At 40.3% G+C, this 21,613-nt stretch overlaps 6 protein-coding genes across 9 annotated transcripts; 1 reads left to right on the top strand and 5 right to left on the bottom strand.

Moving 5' to 3' along the window:
* Positions 1-72: 72 nt before the first annotated feature.
* LOC106745161 (methionine--tRNA ligase, cytoplasmic) lies at positions 73-5,445 on the bottom strand. 2 transcript variants are annotated; one of them, XM_014620490.1, is made up of 17 exons: positions 5,234-5,445; positions 4,860-5,011; positions 4,679-4,783; positions 4,441-4,587; positions 4,105-4,230; positions 3,899-4,014; positions 3,709-3,825; positions 3,595-3,633; positions 3,353-3,517; positions 2,995-3,271; positions 2,402-2,783; positions 1,964-2,177; positions 1,645-1,881; positions 1,211-1,550; positions 883-1,143; positions 359-421; positions 73-272 (listed from the first exon to the last, which is right to left on the bottom strand). In XM_014620490.1, the coding sequence occupies exons 1-17, from the start codon at positions 5,343-5,345 to the stop codon at positions 123-125; spliced, it is 3,003 nt and encodes a 1,000-aa protein (XP_014475976.1). In that variant the 5' UTR covers positions 5,346-5,445; the 3' UTR covers positions 73-122. The 2 variants fall into 2 exon arrangements, with proteins under 2 accessions (XP_014475976.1, XP_014475977.1); XM_014620491.1 differs by having other exon boundaries at positions 4,860-4,999.
* A 774-nt stretch (positions 5,446-6,219) lies between these two features.
* On the top strand, positions 6,220-14,877 carry LOC106745140 (AP-3 complex subunit beta-1). 3 transcript variants are annotated; one of them, XR_001374508.1, is made up of 11 exons: positions 8,721-9,005; positions 9,764-9,839; positions 9,902-10,483; positions 10,582-10,878; positions 10,999-11,266; positions 11,499-12,212; positions 12,557-12,847; positions 12,963-13,234; positions 13,329-13,693; positions 14,035-14,285; positions 14,583-14,877. XR_001374508.1 is itself a non-coding variant. In XM_014620455.1 (10 exons), exons 2-10 carry the CDS (start codon positions 9,783-9,785, stop codon positions 14,183-14,185), a joined length of 2,997 nt encoding a protein of 998 aa, XP_014475941.1. In that variant the 5' UTR covers positions 6,220-6,354; positions 9,764-9,782; the 3' UTR covers positions 14,186-14,436. The 3 variants fall into 3 exon arrangements, 2 of the variants coding, with proteins under 2 accessions (XP_014475941.1, XP_014475940.1); XM_014620455.1 differs by lacking the exons at positions 8,721-9,005; positions 14,583-14,877 and adding an exon at positions 6,220-6,354 and having other exon boundaries at positions 14,035-14,436; XM_014620454.1 differs by lacking the exon at positions 14,583-14,877 and having other exon boundaries at positions 14,035-14,436.
* LOC106745145 lies at positions 6,376-8,571 on the bottom strand. Its single transcript, XM_014620463.1, has 4 exons — positions 7,927-8,571; positions 7,297-7,774; positions 7,127-7,225; positions 6,376-6,694 (listed from the first exon to the last, which is right to left on the bottom strand). The coding sequence occupies exons 1-4, from the start codon at positions 8,003-8,005 to the stop codon at positions 6,397-6,399; spliced, it is 954 nt and encodes a 317-aa protein (XP_014475949.1). The 5' UTR covers positions 8,006-8,571; the 3' UTR covers positions 6,376-6,396.
* Positions 14,462-15,550, bottom strand: LOC106745148 (soluble lamin-associated protein of 75 kDa-like; the record flags this gene model as incomplete). The annotated part of the gene is made up of 3 exons (XM_014620465.1): positions 14,462-14,700; positions 14,785-14,961; positions 15,049-15,550. Coding segments are annotated over 3 exons (804 nt in total), but the record flags the coding sequence as incomplete, so codon positions are not given.
* On the bottom strand, positions 15,463-20,742 carry LOC106745143. Its single transcript, XM_014620460.1, has 9 exons — positions 20,731-20,742; positions 19,059-19,255; positions 18,508-18,584; positions 18,132-18,289; positions 17,740-17,967; positions 17,199-17,578; positions 16,877-17,014; positions 16,486-16,664; positions 15,463-16,409 (listed from the first exon to the last, which is right to left on the bottom strand). Exons 3-9 carry the CDS (start codon positions 18,578-18,580, stop codon positions 16,321-16,323), a joined length of 1,245 nt encoding a protein of 414 aa, XP_014475946.1. The 5' UTR covers positions 18,581-18,584; positions 19,059-19,255; positions 20,731-20,742; the 3' UTR covers positions 15,463-16,320.
* Positions 19,288-19,708, bottom strand: LOC106745118. The gene is made up of 2 exons (XM_014620403.1): positions 19,549-19,708; positions 19,288-19,504 (listed from the first exon to the last, which is right to left on the bottom strand). Exons 1-2 carry the CDS (start codon positions 19,705-19,707, stop codon positions 19,304-19,306), a joined length of 360 nt encoding a protein of 119 aa, XP_014475889.1. The 5' UTR covers position 19,708; the 3' UTR covers positions 19,288-19,303.
* Positions 20,743-21,613: the final 871 nt, after the last annotated feature.

Genomic DNA, 21,613 nt, shown 5'->3' with positions numbered 1-21,613 from the left:
GAGAAGAAAAAAAAACGCGACTATATAAATCGAGTATAAATTTAGAGGAAGGAAATATAAAGTGTGATGATGCATATCTAGCCGAAATTGTCTTGTCAGTATCTAAGAGAAGAGGCGATAAATTACTTTTTCTTCTTGGACTTCTTATCGACGGCGACTGGCGTTGCTTCAGTGAGACCCATCAGCTGTTCCTTCAGTTTCAATAACATCTCCACTTGCGGCTCCCACACGTTCGCGTCTCCCTTAGCCTTTAACTCTCGCACGAGATTGCTCTGAAATTGCGACATCGCGAATCAGCAAATCGAGCGTGATATTATCGTGAAAGGAAGATGTCTACAGTCTAGGTAACACGCGGTACCTGTTTCGCGATAGCCGATTCCAACGTCGCCACGTCCGTCGCAGCATTCCCGACAGCATCCTTCTGGAACGTGAAAATCCTTTTAACATTTTCACAGATATTTGCGCGACGGTTGACAGTTCGTTCGCGAATACCTTTAAGATTAAGTCGAAAGAACACATTCAGGGTTGCCAGAGAAAATGAATTTGAGGATTGTAGAAAAGGTAGCTTATATTATTAGAAGCGACGCAGACTTAAAAGTTTAGCAAGTTAATACAATTCTGAATGCAAATTCAGGCCAATAAGAAATTAATGAATTTTGGAAGAAATAACACAGTTGAGAGCATTTAAGTGAATTGAGCAAAGTTCAAAATTCCAGGGTTTTCTATCAGGTTATTCATCCATACCTGATTTCTCCAGATTTTCTCTGACATTTTAAGTTTCCATAACTTTTCCCGGTTTTCCACATCTCTGGCAAACCTGACATTAATCAACGATCGATTGTCTCGTCATTTTACTCGCCTATAAAGTGTTCACGTTCTTACCTTCGATTCTTTTAGTCTCCTTTCATTAATGGCAGAGTGCAAGGCCTTGAGGTCGCTAATTTTTTGTTCGTAGAGGCGTGCATGCTGCTTATTCACGTTTGTCTCGACCTTCTTATTCTTCACGGGTGAGTTTTTTTCAGGCGCCTTCGGCGCGCTGACCTTCAAATCGGCAAGCTTCTTCTTCAAGCTCAACAGGATCTCCACCTGAGGCTGCCAAACGCTCTTCTCGTGCTTCGCTTTCAGCTCTCTAACCAGATTACCCTGGAAAGTGAACGAGATGTAGAGAATGGAAGAATTTTCACGCACGGGGGAGAAGAGATTCACTAACTTGCACCATGATGGCAGTTTCAAGAGAATCGACACTTTCGTCGGAGGCCACATTCGTTGCCGCTGTACGCCCGTTGATCTCCTGCTGTCCGGCGTATTTCTTCCGTAACATCTCCACCTGCTGTTCTTCGATTTTCGTGAACAACGGGCTGGGCTTGCCAATTTTGTGCCAAGTGGGCAACATGTTCGTTATCGTCTCGGGGATATAACCGTAGCTCTTGTTGCTCAAGCCCAACTGAGATCTCAATTGCTTAGCGGTGGTGGGCATGAAAGGAGCCAGCAGAGCCGACAGAAGACATGCTAGATTGCAGCAAATTGCAACAACGGTTCCGGCTCTATTCCTGCCGATTTCAAACAAAGATATTTATCGTCAGAGAAGCGGGAATGAATCGTATAAGTCGGACGTTGAACTGAGACGAAGTAAACGATGATTACTTGTCGTCGTCGGTGCCCTTGATTTTCACCCACGGTTGCTGGAACTGCATATACTGATTGCCATGCTTCGAGATCGCCAGTATGTACTTCAGGCCGTCTCTCAACTTGGCTTGCTCCATGGCGCTTATGTAGGACGACAGTTCGCGTTGTGCCAACGCCAACACAATCCAATCGGCCTCTTCTAGCTTCATCGGCGGCACATTGGAGTCGAAGAATTTCTCGGAGAACATCAGAGCTCTGTAGAAACAAGGCACAACGGATTACCGCGATGTCAGTTATTAACACGACTAACAGAGAGGCGAGAGAGGTCACTACGAACCTATTGACGAAATTGCCAAGATTATTCAGTAGCTCGCTATTGTTCTTCGTGGCCAGATCTATCCAATTGAAATTGGAATCTTGAGTTTCGGGTCTAATATAGGCTAAATAGAATCGCCACACGTCCGCTGGGATTCCAGTATCTCTTGCATCGGTTCCAAATACTCCGATGCCTCTAGATTTGGAAAACTTTTTATCCTCGTAATTTAGATACTCTGAAACAGGATATAATGTAGATATTAAACCGGCGGTGAGGAGAAAACGGTCAATTGAGAATGATGCAACAGATGAGACATAAAAAAGGAAAGGAACGAAATAATACAGATGTCACTCTCCACAAACTCGTAGAGAGAAAATAAAGCGTTAATTAGATAAAAATGTCAAGATGCGTAAAGTTATGAAATAAATGCGTCCGACAGATTCCTCGGGGATATCGTACCAGTTGCCATTAAATACTTGATCATCGTATTATTTTGATTAGCCGCTAGCAAGCAAGCGGGGAACATTATCGCGTGGAATGGAACGTTATCCTTCGCCATAAACTGGCACAAATCGACTTTCGTATCCTGAGGTTTCCACCATTTCTCATATTCTTTGGTATACCTCTTAGTAATACTGACATATCCGAAAGGGGCGTCAAACCAGACGTAAAACACTTTATTTTCGAACCCGTTTACGGGCACCGGTATACCCCACTTCAGGTCTCTGGTTATGCAGCGCGGCTTAAGGCCGTCGCGTAACCACGACTTCGAGACGACTTTCGCGACGCTGGACCATCCTTGGTTCACCGTCGCAGACCATTGTTTCAGTTTATCTTCCAACTGCAGCACAAAAGAGTCATGCATATTAAATTAACAATATTTCAATAATCGAGAAGCGAAATTATTAAATTATCAAATAATTATTAATTATTAACTATTTTATTAATTTTTCTTTAATTAGTATTATTATTACTTATATTTATGATTATTACTATCATATTAATTAAACATTTCATCTTAATTATTGACTAATTATTAATTATTAAATTACCTTAGGCAAATCCAGGAAGAATTGTACTGAATTCCTAACGACGGGTTTGGTGTTGCACATCTTGCATCGTGGCTCGATCAATTCGACCGCGTTCACCAGATGACTGCAGCCGTCGCACTGATCACCACGCGCGTCCTCGTACTTGCACCTGGGACACGTGCCCTCCACGAATCTATCGGCGAGAAATCGATCGCAGAATTCGCAGTGCAACTGCTCCACGCTCTCGTTCAATATGTACCCTTGCGACTTGATCTTCAGGAAAAACGATTGAACAATTCTGAAAGAGAAAGTTACAGTATAATGTGGGAGAATCGAGGGAAGGGGGCGAGAATAGAATTGCTCGTGAAGATATCCCTACTCCGTCTGCTCGGGCGTAGTGGTGCGTCCGAAATAGTCGAATCCAATGCCGAACCAGCGATAAACATCGTTGTGTATATCGAAGAACTTGTCGCAGATAATTTGAGGAGTAGTTTTCTCTTGCAGGGCTTTCGCTTCGGTCGCAGTGCCGTACTCGTCGGTGCCGCTGAAAATTGATATCACTTCGGTTAAAATATCACCGATACATATATTTTACATGATTAAAGAAGCGAAATTGATTACCTTATGTAGAGGGTGTTGTAATTCCTTTGTCTGCAATATCTGAAGGAAACAAGTCGAGATATTACATATCAAAGTAGAAAGTAATGTAAGAGATATATGTACCCCTGTACGAACCTTGCAAAGATGTCGGCTGAGAGAACGCAACCGATGATATTCCCCAAATGAGGAACATTATTTACATAAGGAAGAGCCGATGTCACTAATACATTCCTCTCGCCTTTCTTGGGCAGTCTAAAGACATAAGATGTTGTCAATTCGACTCGCATTTATGCTCACACAGATATGTTTAATTTATTCAACTCACATTGGGTATGAACTTTCCTTGACTTCTGGATATCGTCGAGTGAACCAAATATTCATCACACTGCGTACTTCTTCTTGACTAACAGTTTCCATCTCCTTTTCCTTGGTAGGACTAATCTGAAGACATTTAGGTTTGCATATGGAGCAGGAAACAGATAAGGAGAAGGAAAAAGATAACAGAAATTTTCATGATTTCGAAACACTTACGTCACTTAATAATGACTCTTGACGAACTTGGGCATTTGTAACTGCATTGACAGGAAACCATGAAGCAGCTTCTATGCTTGCAATTGCTTTTGCACCTCTCACCAAGTCAAATTCTTTAATAGATTCCTATATATTTAATGTATATTAATCATATGAGTTATATTAATATTATATTATTAGTTATATTATATAATTACATGAGTTATATTATATCCTTATTATATATTACATGTTATTTACATATTATATTATATATTAATTATATGATTAATTATATCAATATATTCATAAAACTATGCATACTCAGCTACAACTAGTTGCATGATGACACTTTACCTGAATAACTGGTTGCTGCTCCATGTTAGTCAGCCAGTGAACGATATTTAGCAACTGTGCTGAAATATCTTTGCATTCTGCAAATAATAGAGTACTCCACAAGCTAACCCAAATAGAAATATCTGCTGGTGATAAATAACTACTTGTCTAAAAATCAAAAGTTTGAATAGAAACCGATAGATGTGGCAGGTGAAAGAATATAATATTTGTGTCAAAGTATCGTATTATTATTTTTTACCTCGATTAAGTACTGCTTATTTTTTAATTCACTATTGAGATCTTTGAACAAAGACAATAAGTCCTTGGATGAAGTTTTTCCACTTGCATAACTTAATATTGCTGGCTGTAAAAGACTCATGATTAAATTACAAATTCTGCTTCAGGCATGCTTCCTATATTAAGTAATAATAATATTGTACCTGTAATTGAGAAATTTCCCATTCCAACCACTTATTATTAAGAATCTCTAATTCAGCGGCTACAGGCAACAGCAAGCGTAACGCCGAGGAGACACTGAATAAGGATAATCCTGACGGCGTAGTTAACGTCGGCAAGCGTCCTAGGAAAGCGTCTGTGCATCATGTAATACATGTAAGTATTGCATGATATATTCGTGAGAAGGAATTGTTAAAGAAATACCGCTTAAATCAACTAACAATGATATTCGGAAAGAGAATACGCATAATTTATCTCTGTGGTAAAAAAATATAATGATGTGTGCTGATTCTATCAAAAGTTCATGCAATGATAAGAACTACTGGTTCGAGAAGTGAGACAAGGTTGATGGACTCACCTTTGGGCTCCACGATTTTAACGGTGACAAGTTCTTGGGCTAATTTAGCCGCGATGATTAGTTTTAACGCGTTTGGGTTGCCCTGGTTCGTTGAGACGTTCATCGTTACCATAAATTAATAAATACGGCAATAAATAGGAAAATATGTTAGTGCACAACCACGAGCGACTCGTGAGCGACAGGAAGCAAAACGCTCATGAAGATAAAGCCCACCTTCCACGTGGGCATTGAAGCACGTTTACGTCATATCGCACGTGTGTCGAGCGCCAATCGAATGTAGGACGACTTGATTACTTTTTACTTGAGTACAGAGAAACCAGAACCTAATGGCTTCTGCCCACAGGACGCGACAACGCTTGCCGCGTGGCGGAAGTTCGCGTGGTAGCTAATAAACTTCTGATTCTTACCGAAAAACGACATGTTGATTGGCTACTACACGAACTTCCGCCGCGCGGCAGCGTCGCCGCGTCCTGTGGACAGAAACCAATCAGAATTGTGAAATCCTCCTTGCGTTTATTTCTTTCGACTTCTATGTAAAGAAAATCAGTTACACGTACATCTAGAATGTAGCCGATAAGTAAATGTGAAAAGCTTATAATTATAATTGAAGTAACCTGTGCGGGAGTGGTATAAAGTTAAAAATACGTTGGAAAAGTAGTTGTATAAAATTAAAGATATCTCTATTAGAGATTATTTTTTAACGACACTTAATGGAATATTTATCTCTGTCATTGTATAGAACAATGATATCAAATAAAAATATAAATTTGTTAATTTTTGATCGATCAATCACTTTGTATAATAAAATCTAATTTAATCCTCTAATATCATTTAATATTTTCCACCTCTTTAGCAGCTCTGAATAGCAGAATAAATAACAAGTGTTCAGTTGTTTTTTTATGTTAATGTATGTACATAATACTCATTTCTCATAAGAAAAAATATGGCGTAGGTAGATGTAATTTTTTGCTTGAAAGCTTCCTTTGTAGGATAAATTGTAGCCGAAATTTTATATTTTAATGTCAAATACAGAATTTAGAGATATCAACTTATGGATATTAATACATGTGTACAGATATACGATAAAATAAATAAGATTTGCAAACTTAGAACTATCAAAGGTAAGAACAAAACATTCTGCATGCTTATTCACATTGACTGTATTATGTCTCTTTCTTAATTTGTTGAAGTTTTATAATTTCTCCGAGTAATCTATTTGTCTTTTCTCTCTGTTGGTTAGCCTGCACTCTCTCCTTTTCTGCTCGTGCATATGCCTCCTTCTGCATGTCTCGCATCTCCATGAATACTTGTAGGAGTTTGTGTTGCACGTCACTGGAACCTTTGCTCTTACTTTCCATTTTGGTGGTTAAGGTCTTTAATGTACGCTGACAGCTTTGTAGACTGTCGATCATTCTTTTCATTTGTGTTTCTAATCTGACGATTTCAGAGATACCAAGCTTACTGAAATGTTAGAGTTTAACAATGACCATAGAATTCTTAATAAAAATGCCTTTTCATGCCTGTTCCTACCACTATGGTTTAAATTTAATCGATGAATGTCCACGTTCAGCAGAATGTTTGTTTTAACTGTTGAAAGTCTTCCGTCCTGAGAATGGATTATTTTTCTAGATCTAAACGAAAACTTCCAACAATTACAAAATAAACGTTCTGTCGAATGTGGCCATTAATTCGATGGATTGGCCAATTAGCTAAACTCATCAATGATTGGTCAATTCTGTTGAGTTAACCGTCGATCAGATTTAAACTATGATGGTAGGAACAGACATTAGTCTGATTGATTTTATCTCTTGAATTTCTTTGAGAAAACATTGAGAACTACTTCAATAAATTCATTTTGAACAATTTCGACAAGATATTAGAAGAAAAAAAAACCTCTCTGTGCTCTCTGCATTTTCTTCTCCATTGGCCTCCACATCAGATCCATGCATTTCAGGCACTAAATGCCTGGCAGAGAAAATTTCATCGAGATCCCTGCAGAAAATCTGATTATATTTATCAGAAGTTAAATCACCTTGCAGACTCCTTCGACAGAACAAACTTACTGTTCATAACTGCAAATATACCTTCCTCTCCCGGTTCGTCTGTTACTTATTATCATATTCTTATAAGCACGTTTGAGCGTTTTGAATCGGTTTTCTACTTGTAAAGGGGTTACATTAAAACCATTTTCTTGTAGGTTCTTAGATATTTCCTGATATGCAAGTTTCATGTTTTTCAATTTTCGATTCTTCACAAGCTCCCTCTTGAGCTTATACTCCTTCAGGAAGATTTTTGTAGAGGCATCGCACCAAGGAAAAACTGCATTCCCACTTTTACTCGTCGATGGTGTGCCCATACTGACTTTATAATTTTCACTGTCATTCTCATTATCATTTTCAGTTTCAACGATAGGATCAATTTCACTCGTTTCCCATCCTGGATATACATCGATAAATATATCTTTGCCGTTAACATTAAAACACATTTGTTCCGCCTTCTCATCTATTTCTGAAAGATGTAGTTGGAAGGCTATGCTCTCGTCTGCAGATATACAGATAAACTGGTTTAACGATTATCAATATATTATTCATAACTTATTTATCGTCATAACAAGCATTAACAAGAAGAGCAATAAGTACAGCGAAATAGTAGAATACACTGTGATCATACATAGTACATTATTGTATGATTACCTTCACATGTTATTGTGATAAAGCCATTGTTGTCTATGATTATTTTGCCCTCCTCGTCGCGTTTAACGTAGCCCTTCATATTAGTCGGATAGATGATCTAAGGTATATAGCTGGTATTGATGCAGTCCAATATGCGTTACAATATCCAGCAGGGCAGTCGACGTGACACCCTCGACTCTGGTTTTTCTCACCCGGTTAAATCCCGGGTTTTGTTTTGATCCAAAATCGCGATGTGTCTTATTTCGCGCTTTATTCCATTGCACCTTTTGCACCTCTGATATTCGGCCGCAGAAAGTGTAAGAAGTGCAGCGGTTGTAAATATATGTATGATAATGGAGGTTACACCGTGCCGGCCAGAACGTGCGTCGTACTTTAACAGTAAGGAGGCGGACGGACAGGAGAGGGAGCGCCGAGTGGGAGAGAAATATTCTTGATCCCGAAGCTTTTACCTCCAACGTGCACACTACCTTCGTCACCTCGGCAACGATCGTGGCGCCATCGAATGTTACCAACGATCTGTTTATTGAGGTGAAATTGGTAAAACAGATCTCTAATCTAATCGTCAATATATTCGTATATTATTTTCATACATGAATTAATATTGAAGAAATATGATACCTCTATGAAGCGAGAATAAGAGTAAGAAACGACGAAGCGGATAAGACCGTTGCCGAGCAAAAGCACAAAAAAAAATTCCACCATCGCTTTTGTATCAAACGCGTGATTGGTGGATTTGTTCATGCGTACGCGCCTCGTTGATCCATCTGGGTTAGCCTTTAAGTTCCATCACGATGAAAATATTCTGAACGGCATGGCCGCTCGCTGAGGACAGCTGTCAAAAGTTTGGAAGTTAGAGAGTGTCCTGGTACGCCGATAACGCCGTAGGATACTGGAATATCCTCGTGGAAAAGCGACTGACCGTTCCGCAGGGGACCAAGGAGAAGGATGTTAACGGCGGCTGCGAACACATTGTCGAATAACGGCGGGTCTTACAGCAATGAGAGACCGTCGAGCGCGGGTGACGCGGATCTCGCGACGGATCCCGCCTCCGGTGGATTTTTCCACTCTGATTATAAGAAGTAATCAATCTAATGTTTGCTTATCTACGACGATATGGAAGATAGCTTGTAAAGTTACGAAATCGTGTGATTGGAAATTAATTCTGGGCACGTCGAACTCTTCCTTCGCTGTGAACGTTGATAATGAGATTTGTATTTTTTATTTTTTTAATTATCTCTCCTGCGAATGTAGCTAGAATCGATGTAACGCAGTTTCGAAAGAGCTATTTCTAGCTGTTGTCAAAAGTGTGGTTTTCGAAGAAATATTCTGAACGAATCGAACTTTCTCCACTGTGAATATCGATAATGAGATTCCCATTTTTAGTTGTATTCTCAGCAGATGTAACTAGAACCGATATAATGTGGTTTTAGAAAAGATATTTTGAGAAGCCATTACAGTTCTCAAGACAAAGTGAAAATTATAAAAATTAACAAATTCACTAGATATTGGCCAATGAAGTGATCAATATCCTAGTAAATTTCCTAATTTTTATAATTTTTATCTCACCTTGAGAACCCTAATACTTTTTCTAAACCTGCTGAACTTTCTCCAGTGTTAATGTTGATGAGACATTTTTAGTTAAATCTTCTGTAAATATAGCTGGAATCGATGCAACACAGTTCTAGAAAAGATATTCTAAACAGACTGAACTTTCTTTATTATAAACATCGATGAGATTCTCATTCTTAGTTATATCCTCAGTTAATATAGTTTTAAAATTGGTATGTGGCATAGTTCTAGGAGCAATAATTTGATAAAACTGTATTGTATATTTTAGGCATGAAGATCTAAAGGAGATGTTGGACAGTAACAAGGATGGGCTCAAATTAGAAGCCATGAAACGTATAATCGGGGTAATCACATATCTTTAATTCATTCGGTAGCGATGCCAATGCTAATTCACTCCTTTCTTCAGATGGTGGCAAAGGGAAGGGACGCATCAGAGCTGTTTCCAGCTGTTGTCAAGAATGTAGTGTCCAAGAACATTGAGGTAAAGAAGCTGGTGTATGTTTACCTGGTTCGTTATGCGGAAGGCCAGCAAGATCTCGCTCTTCTTTCCATATCGACGTTTCAAAGAGCCCTGAAGGACCCTAATCAGTTAATAAGAGCAAGTGCTCTAAGAGTACTGTCTAGCATACGAGTTCCTATGATAGTACCCATTGTGATGCTCGCCATTAAAGACTCAGCCAGCGACATGTCTCCGTATGTCCGAAAAACTGCTGCTCACGCAATCCCGAAATTATACTCGTTAGAACCTGAGCAGAAAGAGGAGCTGATAAGTGTGTTGGAGAAGCTGCTGTCCGACAAAACCACTCTCGTGGTGGGCTCTGCAGTAATGGCTTTCGAAGAAGTCTGTCCGGAGAGGATAGATCTCATCCATAAGAATTACCGAAAGTTGTGTAATTTATTGGTGGACGTCGACGAGTGGGGTCAAGTGGTTATCGTCAACATGCTCACCCGATACGCCAGAACGCAATTCGTCAATCCGAATACAGATGTAAGTCATGTGTGACAGTCGCCTCCTGTAGAAACGATGAAAAGCACTCTTCTAATTAATAAAGTTAATGATTAAGGAGAAAAGGGATGACTTTACAGAACCTAGAAGAGGACGATAATCGGCCGTTTTACGACTCCGATTCCGATTCCTCTAACAACAAGAAACCAAAGTTCACGTTAGATCCCGATCATCGTTTACTGCTGAGGAACACCAAGCCTTTGTTGCAAAGTCGTAACGCGTCCGTGGTAATGGCGGTCTCGCAATTATATCACCACGCAGCGCCCAGAAGCGAAGTTATGACCGCTGCGAAGGCACTGATCAGATTGCTGAGAGGGCACAGAGAAGTGCAAAGCATCGTGCTGCACTGTATCGCTAGCATTTCAATTACGAGAAAGGTAATGTAAGTATGGCGCTAAAACGCAATACGAATGAGCCTGTGGCAATTGATTTTACCTTACCAATGTCGTTTCCCACTGTGACCCCCTCAACTCACACTCCTCCACACGTTTAAATAGGGTATGTTCGAGCCTTTCCTGAAGTCGTTCTTCGTGCGTACTTCCGACCCCACTCACATCAAGCTCCTGAAGCTCGACATACTGACGAACCTAGCGACCGAGACCAGCATCAGCGTGATACTTCGAGAGTTTCAGACGTACATCTCGAGCAGCGACAAGGAATTCGTGGGCGCCAGCATACAGGCTATCGGCAGATGCGCGAGTAACATCAAGGAAGTGACCGACACGTGTCTCAACGGACTGGTTTCATTATTGAGCAATAGAGACGGTAAGCTTTCATTAACTTTCATTAATTATACAGGTTAAAGAGAAGCGTCCGGGGATTTTTGCAAGTATGCTGAATCGTTCACCGAGTTCGAGTACCATCTTGCATTATATTCTTTTATCTCCACGTGTACCGCGATATATTTTAGCGTACATTTCTCGCTTCAAACGTCGTCAAATAAAAACAACCATGGAGAGGACACAGGAGCCTTAAACAATTCTTTATCTCTTTACAGAGGCCATTGTGGCGGAGAGTGTTGTGGTGATAAAGAAGCTTCTGCAGACGCAGCCGAACGAGCACAAGGACATAATCGCTCACATGGCCAAGTTAATGGATTTCATCACCGTGCCGCAGGCCAGAGCTTCCATCCTGTGGCTCTTGGGTGAGTATTCCGACCGAGTTCCCAAAATAGCGCCGGATGTACTGCGGAAGATGGCGAAGAGCTTCGTGAACGAGCAGGACATAGTGAAACTGCAGACCCTGAATCTGGCGGTGAAGCTATGCCTGAACAATCCGACGCAGACGAAACCGTTCTGCCAGTACGTCTTCCAGCTCGCCAAGTACGATCAGAACTACGACATCAGGGATCGCGCCCGCTTCCTGCGGCACTTCATCTTCGACGACGAGACTGGCGCGAAGAAGCTGCCGCAGTTCGCGAAGAAGATCTTCCTCGCCCCGAAGCCGGCGCCAACTTTAACCTCCAGGTTCAAGGACTCAGAGTATCAGTTGGGCACTCTGTCCCATTACCTGGACATGCCGTGCGCGGGTTATCGGCAGTTACCGCCTTTCCCGGAAATCACGCAAGACCCGTCCGTGCGGGACGTCGCGCCAGCGATCATGCAAGAGCACAGTAGAGAGGAGAGATATGGTAGGAAGGAGAAGAAGGAGAAGAAGAGCAAGGAAAAGGAGAAGCCTTTCTACAGCGACGAAGAAAGCACTCCCGCTGAAGGTGAGCGGGAAGGAGTCTACAATGATTAACATTTTTGTCCGTTTCCACCGTCATGGTGTAAATCTAATCGACAAATCCGAGACATCGGTATGTAGAACCTTGAACCTGTCGCTATGTATAACGACTGTCACATACTTGTAGATTAGGTCATTCTGGACAAAAAAGGTCTTTTACCATTTTGCGAATAATTCGCAAATTTTTTAGTTATTAATTAACTCTTTAAGGCCCGCACGTCGATCCTATCAGAGTAAAATGTTGTAATTTACCGTCTTAAGGGACGTTTCTGAATCCGTTCCACGCCCTCACGAAGTTGGTGTGTGTTTTTCAATATCTTGATCTTTCAGAATCGGAGAATCAGTCGTCCAACGACTCCTCGTCCAACGAGTCGTCGGACGAGGACAGCGACTCCTCGGAGTACTCGAGCGAATCGGAGAAGTCCGAGACGGGCAGCGGGAAGAAGGACGAAACGAAGTCCGACGATTCCGAGAGCGAGTCATCTAGTAGCGAAGAATCGGACTCCGAGGAAGAGAGCGGTACTCAAGAGAGCGAAGAGGAAAAGCCGAAGGTCATTAAAAATGAGAAAGTGACGGAGAAGCCGAAAAGCAACTTCGACTTGCTGTTGGATTTGGATGACGGTCAGTTTAGCGGTTAATTGAAGAAGAAGGAGAAATTAATCAAATTCTCATTAAAGCATGTCTCTCTCTCTCTCTCTCTCTCTCTCTCTCTCTCTCTCTCTCTCTCAATGTCCAGTCGTTCCAATGACTCCCGTGATGACGCCCAGCCTCGGTGGCTTCCTCACTCCGATTAATCCAACGATCACGGACAACGTGCGCGAGGTGACGACATCCTACGTTCCGTTGACGAAGACCACTCTGTTGAACAGCATCACCGGGCACGGCCTGAAAGTCGAGTATAGATTCACGAGATCGCAACATCTAGTCAGTTCGAGTCTGGTCAGCGTCGAATTGACGTTCTTAAACGAAAGTAACAACGTCATGAAGGAGATCCAAGTGGGAAGCAAGGTGCGCGCGAAGGGATTCCGCGAGTTTGCGGCAGTACTTACGTGATCGTTATCAAACCTCGAGTTGAAATCTTTTGCGTTCTCCGCTCTTCTAGAATCTGCAGAAGGGAATGTTCATCCACGATTTCACGCAAATACCGTCGTTAGACGCGAACGCCACGCTATCCTCTACGTTAGGCGTTAATTTCAACGATTCCACTCAACCGGCGAATTTCAACATCGACTTCACGATCAACGACGAGAAGCACTCGTGCCCGGTCAGCGTCAAGGCGCCGATCGGGGAGATAATAAGGTCCGTGATCCTGCCCGAGGGCATGTTCAACACGGAGAAGGGCAAATTGAAGGGCATGAACGAGCACATAGCGAAGATACCGTATTCCGGGAACAAAAAAGTTCTTCCCCAAAAAGTCTTCGAGGCTGCGAACGTCGCGAGGATAGCCGACGAGGAGGAGATCATGCGGTAAGCAATTACGCGCGTGTATCCAATCGTAAATCCCAACAACGCATATCTTGTTAAACGATAGGTCATACGTCGAAGTCGGATGTCGGAACGCAGCACTGAAAGATGGCGAGTATAAACGCCAAATATAACTTTTGGTAACGATCTAATTAAACTTCGAATTACGGCCACTTTTTCCGATCTCACATCATCGGAAACGAATGCCTTCATTGGATCATCGGCTGCGTTTCGACAGATCAGACAGTTACATACGACTTGTCTAATGAGACTTGATATGTTTTCCATCCAAACGATTTGAGAGAAGGTTCAATTCTCGTAAGAAGCTGAGTTAACATTCACAGGTTCGCCGCTCATACTTTAGCGTCCAAGTCGTTGGTGCTGCTGACAATGAAGTTCGTCGAAGCCGAGCAACAATTGGAGATTTGCGTGAACTGTGAAAAAATGGTGATAGGATCGATTCTGTTGAACGAATTGAAAAGTCACTTGAAGTGAGGCACGTGCTGTTGCTTGCGGAACTAAACGAATACAGACGCGCGTATCGTGGCGCTTTTACGACACGAGAGAAAGTTCGAATACTCTTTGTTACGCGAAGGTAAACTCGCAGATATACCGCCGCATTTAATATTTCTACGATCATACCTAATATAATATCGGGTCAAATATATATCCCTCCGGGTAAGTGTGTACATATACACACTCACGTGTGCGTATATATATATATATATATATATATACATATATATATATATATATATGAACTATGTACAATTGATAATATATAAATATCCGTTACTCAACCTCCCTTTCACTTTTTCTCTCTTTCTCTCCCTATCTCTATCTCTCGCAATTACTGTTGTAACAAATTCTAATCGCTTTCTTCCGTCACAAGACTGCTCTCTTGACACGGCACCATATCAGTTGCTGCGACCCGACGATATCTGCGCAGTCCGATATCTCCCAAAAATGCAGACGATACTCCCTCTGACTCGTCAGGAACCTCTTCAAGACTACACAGAGAGAAAGAAAGAGAGAGGAATCGCCTGTATTATTCTCAGATATCAGAGCGACAAGCGTGGAGATTAGATACCTACTTCTCAACATGCCGCTCGAGATCGGCCTGGAGAAGCCGATGTCCTCGTTCGGGAAGCGCGCGGTCATGTCGGACAAGATCTCCGTGCCGAAGCCTCGGCTCCTGTACTCCGACCGGATGTACGCCGTATCCACCACGGGCATCCCACATCCCTGCCCCGTCGAAGACGCTTTCGTACCTGAGGGGAATCGACACGTCATCGCCGAAACATCGAGAGTATTTATATTCTTTTAAACGGTCCAGACTTCTGCGCGTTCACGATCACCTGCGAATTTCACCGTGTAGAATCCAACCGCCCTGCCTCCCTGCCACCTGAGTGACACGACGTCCAGCTTATCAGCCAGGGCGTACAGCGACTCGAATCTCTCCGGTCGAGGTGCGTCCGTGTCCGGGTAGACGACCTGGCTGAGCATATAGTAGAGCACCTTGTCACGATCCGTCCGAACCTCCCGCCATCCGTCCTCCGTCCGATCGTCATGGGTATCGTTAACGTCGACCACTTCGTCGTTTAGTGTTACGTCTATGAAGTGACCGCCGTCGGCGCAGTCTACGCGGCGCACATCGCCCTTTACGTCCAAGGTTCGCAGGTCGAGCCGGGTCACCGTCGTCGAGACGCGTCGTGCGCACCTACGCAAACCAATCGCGACGGTGAGGCGCCGCTTGAGTCCGCGGTGAAGAAAGTGGAGGGAAACGCGGGCAACAGTTTGTGTCTCGCAGGCGAGACGCTTTCGGAACGAAACGAGAAGCGTCACGGGATGCGTGAGATGTTACGTAATCGCAGTTACGGCCTCGACTAGTTTCGGCGATTAATAGCGCGGAGAAAGGAAAAACAGGAAACACGCGAGGTGAGCTGAATCACCACCTTGAGCATAACATCGCGTACAGCGGCGGGCGTAACAACGTAAATCCGAGCGGCGCCGTCGCGATAAGCGACAAACATTCGACTAGATTATCGTCCGGCCAAAGAAAATCAAGCTTATTGTGACTTGCCGATGAGTAACGGTGCCGACCTGTTATCGGTGACGTCTCTCGCGTGTCGTATCGCAACAAACGACTACTTCCGCAAATCTTCAACTGCGATACGCACGCGAATTCGATAAGGATTTATCGTTTGTAATTCTCCCGATTGCGCAAGAATCGAAGGTCGAGTCTTGAGATTTGTTTTTTAACCATCTGTTGAAATACATCTGTCTTTAAGCTGGGTATACACCAAGCGAACAGCGAGTGCAAATCTTCATTGTTACAGTTTGAAAATGTGTGAAGTAAAAGTGGGGTAAAGTACGACCTTAAAAATAGTTTTATTTTTCCTTACATTTCTTTTGAAAACTTGTCAGAACATTTTTTCCTCAACTTCGTAAATTCAGTCAATCTATATTAATTCCTTAAGGTAAGTTAAATTAATAAAATGAATTAAATTAAAATAAGTTAAAACTATATAAAATAAGTTAAAATTACAAAATAAGTCAAATTGCACACGAAACTTTGAATTAGTCACTAAACTGACTTGACTATAATATAATATATATTGCGGTCACATTTAATCAGAGTATTCTTCATATTTCTGGATCCATAAAGTGTGGTAAAATTCGGTTTGATGTAGAATGACCTTCTTCTGAGCATGGAGGTCTATCATGAAATAATATCAGATTTTCATTCTGTAATCGACATAACGGAAGATATTAAGGAATAAATAAATATGTACCAAGAAGGATACAGAAAACTGTGGCAGCGTCCTGTTTCGTATATGCATTCTGTTTCGAGTGTGTATCTTTCGGGATGAAGTCTTTGAACTTTACATACGGTTGATTACACCATAGCACCTCAAGCAAAGTTAGAACTTCCCGGCTCGTCAAGTATGCGTATTGCGATTTCTCGGTTGAACTGACAACAGAAACAATATCTTCATTGTAATATTGAAAAATGTAATTAATTAGAAATTAATATTTTAATCATTTTTAAGTGTCTCTTAAGAATAGATCACGCAATGAATAATATTTTCTTAAGTGGAAGATGCTTGCTCGCGAAAGTTGTCCAACGTGGCTTAGACGATTGTTATGTCCTATAATTAATAAGGAAAGAAAATATCAATATACCAAGAAGATAATGAAATTCTGTCTTTTGTTGTGGGGTGTATCTCCATTTTGTTCATTAGAACGTTTATATCTTCTAAGCTACTGTTAGTGTCTTCCACGTCTGCTTTCATCTCTCGATGCAATGGTTCGTCGATAACCCTGAAATAATTTTATAAATAATTAAGACATATCGGATTTGAAATATTGGGAAACTCGGAAAATTGCGATACCGGTAAAAGAAGGAAAAAAAAATAAAAACTTTCTAAGTTAGCATTGGAAATAAAGAATAAAGTTATTGCGATAGTTTTTTTGAAAAATTGGTTTCTCGGAGGAGATCATTAACCATGGAGCTTGAACAGGCATGACAGTACTGAGTTGCTCAGAAGAATGTTCTTCAGGCTCGACGAGCCTGCTTGTCATTAGCCCTGTACGATCCTCCGTTGTTTGTAATTCACGTATCTCTTCTCGAGCTGAAAGCGAAGATACACATTTATTCGTAATATCATGCTTTAACGAGAATGTTTGACGTCTGAGTATTTGAATATGGATCTGTCTCGTACATTGCATAAAAATAGGCGCGGCGTCTTCGTGTGTATTCTGGCATGGTCTTCTAGTGTGATTGACAAAAAGATTAAGCAAAGCTTGAGCGCATCGTGGTGAATGCGAAGGCCGTTTCATGAGGTCGACAGACGATATTACGCGTACATTCGGTTTCTCCATTTTCTGAAAGTATCATCCGTAGAACGCCAATTAAAGTGCGAAATAGAGTGCTGATTATCTTTGGAAGTTCCTTGGGATTAGGATGTTTGAAGTATTATTTCTTGGATTTCCAGAGTTCCTCGGGTCTGTACTATTCTACGACTCAATGCAGTTTGAAAACTTACTACGCATCCAAAATTTATATTTTCATGCCATTTCATTAACACCGCGTTTGTTTTGACTATTTTCTTATCGATAATTAAATGTTTCTTCTTTATCACAAATCCGTCCAAGCTCGAGTATAAAGATTCCAGCTCTATGTCCATATCCTTGTCTGTAACATGCTCTTCTAGAGGAGCAGGAGCTACAATTGCAGTACCTGCATTAGGTAACTCATCCTTCTCCAATGATATCTATAAAATAATATGTAGAGAAGTTAAATAAGTATTATATGGAGAGAATATTAAAAAATATATAATGTGTATAGTGTAATAGTCATTCAAGAAACTGTTTAGACTGCTTTCCAATGACAATGAACTAATGGCAACAAACAGTATAGTTATAAATTAATAAGTACGCGTCTTCTCTTTGTTGGTGTTTCCACCTGCGGTTGACGTGGCTGTCGTTTTTGTGGAGTAGAAGGCAACTTTCCCTTAGACTTATCTATTATCTTCGATGCATCCACAAGCATTGGACTTGGAAGTGCACGAGGTGATTGCATCTCTCGATAGATCTCTGTTAAAAAAAAAATATGAAAATTCATATATATATTTCAAATTATGAAATTTAACTTTTAAAAGTTACTTTTGCACTATATTGGAATACAAGCCAATATTATTTTCAACTGTTTAAGCGTTATTAATGTTGCTAGTTGGGAAAATTACTTTCAAAATCAAGATAATAAAATCAAGATAAAAATCAAGATAATTGGAAATAGGTATAAAAAATCCTACTGCTTGAAATTTCTACGTCAGCTACCATCTCTGTATCATTTCTTCGCTCACTGTTGTCTGTGATCTGCATCATTTCACTGCATAACAAAACAAACACATTCTATTAAATGTTATATCTCAAAATTAGCTTGTTGCTATAAGCTAATTTTGAGAACAAAGTAAAACGACAAAGAAGATAAGGATATTGTTTTAGTTGGATGTTACACTTGGGCATATTGTTACTGTTTACGAAGGATTGAATTTTTTTATACTGGGATTAGGAAGTTGTTATGGAAGATATAGGAGTCACAGGGACTAACAGTGTCATATCACTGATTATATATTCAAGCATAAAGTCCAGCTCCTGGTTCAATACACCAAAATTCAGGCATGCTGCATCTTGCATCTGTGTGAATAAGAAAGTTTAAAATACATTAAGCAGGAATGTCAAGAGGATTTGGAAAAGAGGAACATATATATTTCAGAATCTAGGAATTTATGGACGCAGGTTTTGGACAAGATATTTTTCTTAGTATACCATCGTCGAATTAGTTCATATGAAATACACTTACAATCACTTCCAGTCTGCCATCAGGAAGTTCACCTGGAAGGATATGCAAGTCTTCTTTCATCTGAAAATCAAGTTTTTGTTCCACTAAGGAAAACTGAATTTCTTGCAAGGTATCAAGAACTCTCACAGCATCGAAGTTTTCCACTAATCTCTCTTCTGTGGTGTGATCAAGTATCTTCCATATTTTAAAAAGTTCTTCTGAAAAATAGTAAGAATTAAAAGTAACAATATATAAAGTATATCCAGCTAAATATTTATATTAAATAATTTGAGGCATAAAGAAATATTGAAATAAATATTAAACCCACTTTGATAGTATATAATTTGATAAGAAAAAATTCTTGTTACGCCATACATCAGTTGCGATGACAGATATAAACTGAACCTCTTTGTTTTGCTACTACGTAACTGTACAGCTCGCAAAATCTCTTCACTAACAATGTAAACAACGAGATGTCAGATATTGGAGAACCAACATTATTTTATAAAAATTTGTAAATAATGTACCATGTCATTATAATATTTATTTTTTTTATAGCAGCAAAGTTGTAGTGCTTCTTAAACGACTTTTCACTACATGTTGCAGCAAGCCAGCAAGGTGTTAGTTTACCCTTACTTGGATGAGACAACAAATAAGCTGGATAAAACATCTGTTAAATGACAGATTGTGTTGATAAGAAATGTAAATAACCATGTAACAAAAGATTATAATATAAAATATGAACATTTAAAATAGATTATAATAATAGTAAAATCTTTATGACAAAAGAATACCTTAATGCAATTTATCAATGTAGTTTTGTCGTTAAACAATTAACGCGCTCAATAGTATGAATGTACAATTGGAGATCTAATTGATGAAACTTTCGATATTTCAGAAGTAACTCAGAAGTAATTGTCTTTTGATTCTAACGGTCGTTGGAATTCAAGTAGATTGAATTCAAATGCAGATATCAGTGTTACCAATATGTAAAAAATATAATGTATCGAATAGAAAAGATTTAGTAAATTTAGGGCGCAATCCCATATGGTGTTTTCGATTTGCTGGAGTACGTTCAGAAATCCTGTTCAACAAGTGAAGTAATTCTTATTAACCAATCATGATGAAGAAATCTTCGCTCTTTCTATTTTGATTCTATTTTGATCAATTAAATACTACTCTATCAGTCTAAGAAAATTTCTGAACGCAGTGTGGGGGTCAATGGTGTATCTCGAAACGTAATAAGAATTATAAAAGTGAAAATTATAAAAATTCATTAGGCGTTGATTAATGATTGTTAACAATTATTTATAATTATATAATTTAAAATAAAATGTACGATGTATATCTGTGTACTATACAGTGGTTTTATGGAAAAAAGGAAAATATTTCCTATAATTGTGTAAAATTCTTTATGAAGAAATATTACAAAATCGCATATAGATCCCTAGTAGCAGCATCCCTAGTAGCTTTATTGGCGTTATATTAACCAATATTGGCCCATATTGAGCCAATATAATGCCAATGTAATGCCAATGAAGTGTGCTACTGGAGGTGGTTTGCTGAGAATCTCAAAGCTCTCTTAGGTTTCAGCGCGATAACTCTGGTATGATGCATTTGAAAGCTTAGAAAAATTCGAATATTCAAATGATATCAAATAGCAAACAAATGATGTTAATTATCACCGACATACCACTACTCCTCGATAAGGCGTGCTATTTCTAATTGCCCGTGATGCCTGCACCCGGTACGAATGCCGATAAGAAGCAGTTGAGTGCACGATTGCGCGTATCGCACACGTAAGTTTCCAATACGGAATGCAACTATATTTCTTATATCTTCCGTCACGTTAGGAGTCGAAAGTTCGCGCTCTTATGGTTCTCATTGCACCGCGCGGAAAATTGAACTCTTCCCGTCGAGAAGGAGAGATTAACAGCTGTTATTGAATTTTTGCGGCGTGGCCATTAGCGATGGAAACGTTCCAATTAACCGCGGAGGCTTCTTCTTCTCCCTCTTCTTTGTATAACAGCTTCGAAATTCGGCTCTTGGTTTGAATCTGGATTCTTCTGGGCTTGGTTCCACCTCTGCGTAAGCTTTAGGCAAATATCCTGCTCGGTGTTTCTGCCGCCAATTTGCTGTCAAGCTTCGGCTGTATTCCGATATCCGATGCCAATATTAAAAAAAACTAAGGTATACGTATCGTAAACAAATTAATTTTTAATACTGACATTGAATTTTGGAACGCAGCCTACTGGTCTGTTCTTTTTAGCTGCGCTGCTGAGCCGGTGCAATAAGTAGAGTGAAATAAGATATACTTATCTCATTCAAATTTATAGCACCAGTTCAGTAGTGCAACTAAAAAGAACAGACTATATGTCAGCAGAATTTGCCAATAGACACAGAATTAAATGTGGGCACACGGCTACGGATCTGTCATGGTATTCTGATCGAATCTGCCGTCAATCTGTCGGCATGCTGTCAACATTTTGCTTATTGAAAGTTAGATTTCCTCTCTTAGTTTCATATTATAAAATTACAACGTAACGCAGCAGAGGCCCTCGATCGTATAAATGGCC

The sequence above is a fragment of the Dinoponera quadriceps genome, unplaced genomic scaffold (genome assembly GCF_001313825.1).
Source record: "Dinoponera quadriceps isolate SergipeBrazil2010 unplaced genomic scaffold, ASM131382v1 scaffold1425, whole genome shotgun sequence".
Classification (NCBI taxonomy): domain Eukaryota; kingdom Metazoa; phylum Arthropoda; class Insecta; order Hymenoptera; family Formicidae; genus Dinoponera; species Dinoponera quadriceps.
The sequence above is the reverse complement of the archived record's forward strand: the minus strand, read 5'-3'. Positions and strand labels throughout refer to the sequence as shown.

What these genes read in the sequence shown, in the direction of transcription:
- LOC106745161 (XM_014620490.1), bottom strand. Translation starts at nt 5,345, where the DNA reads ATGGTAACGATGAACGTCTCAACGAACCAGGGCAACCCAAACGCGTTA. An exon ending in GGGAAATTTCTCAATTACAG is followed by an intron (nt 4,784 to 4,859) that starts GTACAATATTAT and finishes AGTCTTTTACAG; the next exon opens with CCAGCAATATTAAGTTATGC. An exon ending in AGCAGCAACCAGTTATTCAG is followed by an intron (nt 4,231 to 4,440) that starts GTAAAGTGTCAT and finishes TTAAATATATAG; the next exon opens with GAATCTATTAAAGAATTTGA.
- LOC106745145 (XM_014620463.1), bottom strand. Translation starts at nt 8,005, where the DNA reads ATGAAGGGCTACGTTAAACGCGACGAGGAGGGCAAAATAATCATAGAC. An exon ending in TATCACAATAACATGTGAAG is followed by an intron (nt 7,775 to 7,926) that starts GTAATCATACAA and finishes GTATATCTGCAG; the next exon opens with ACGAGAGCATAGCCTTCCAA. An exon ending in TATATTTGCAGTTATGAACA is followed by an intron (nt 7,226 to 7,296) that starts GTAAGTTTGTTC and finishes GATTTTCTGCAG; the next exon opens with GGATCTCGATGAAATTTTCT.
- LOC106745140 (XM_014620454.1), top strand. Translation starts at nt 8,872, where the DNA reads ATGTTAACGGCGGCTGCGAACACATTGTCGAATAACGGCGGGTCTTAC. An exon ending in CCATGAAACGTATAATCGGG is followed by an intron (nt 9,840 to 9,901) that starts GTAATCACATAT and finishes TCCTTTCTTCAG; the next exon opens with ATGGTGGCAAAGGGAAGGGA. An exon ending in AGATCCAAGTGGGAAGCAAG is followed by an intron (nt 13,235 to 13,328) that starts GTGCGCGCGAAG and finishes CCGCTCTTCTAG; the next exon opens with AATCTGCAGAAGGGAATGTT.
- LOC106745143 (XM_014620460.1), bottom strand. Translation starts at nt 18,580, where the DNA reads ATGATGCAGATCACAGACAACAGTGAGCGAAGAAATGATACAGAGATG. An exon ending in ATATAAATTTTGGATGCGTA is followed by an intron (nt 17,579 to 17,739) that starts GTAAGTTTTCAA and finishes TGATACTTTCAG; the next exon opens with AAAATGGAGAAACCGAATGT. An exon ending in AGAATTTCATTATCTTCTTG is followed by an intron (nt 16,665 to 16,876) that starts GTATATTGATAT and finishes TTCTGTTGTCAG; the next exon opens with TTCAACCGAGAAATCGCAAT.
- LOC106745118 (XM_014620403.1), bottom strand. Translation starts at nt 19,707, where the DNA reads ATGTTTTATCCAGCTTATTTGTTGTCTCATCCAAGTAAGGGTAAACTA. An exon ending in CATGGTACATTATTTACAAA is followed by an intron (nt 19,505 to 19,548) that starts TTTTTATAAAAT and finishes TGACATCTCGTT; the next exon opens with GTTTACATTGTTAGTGAAGA.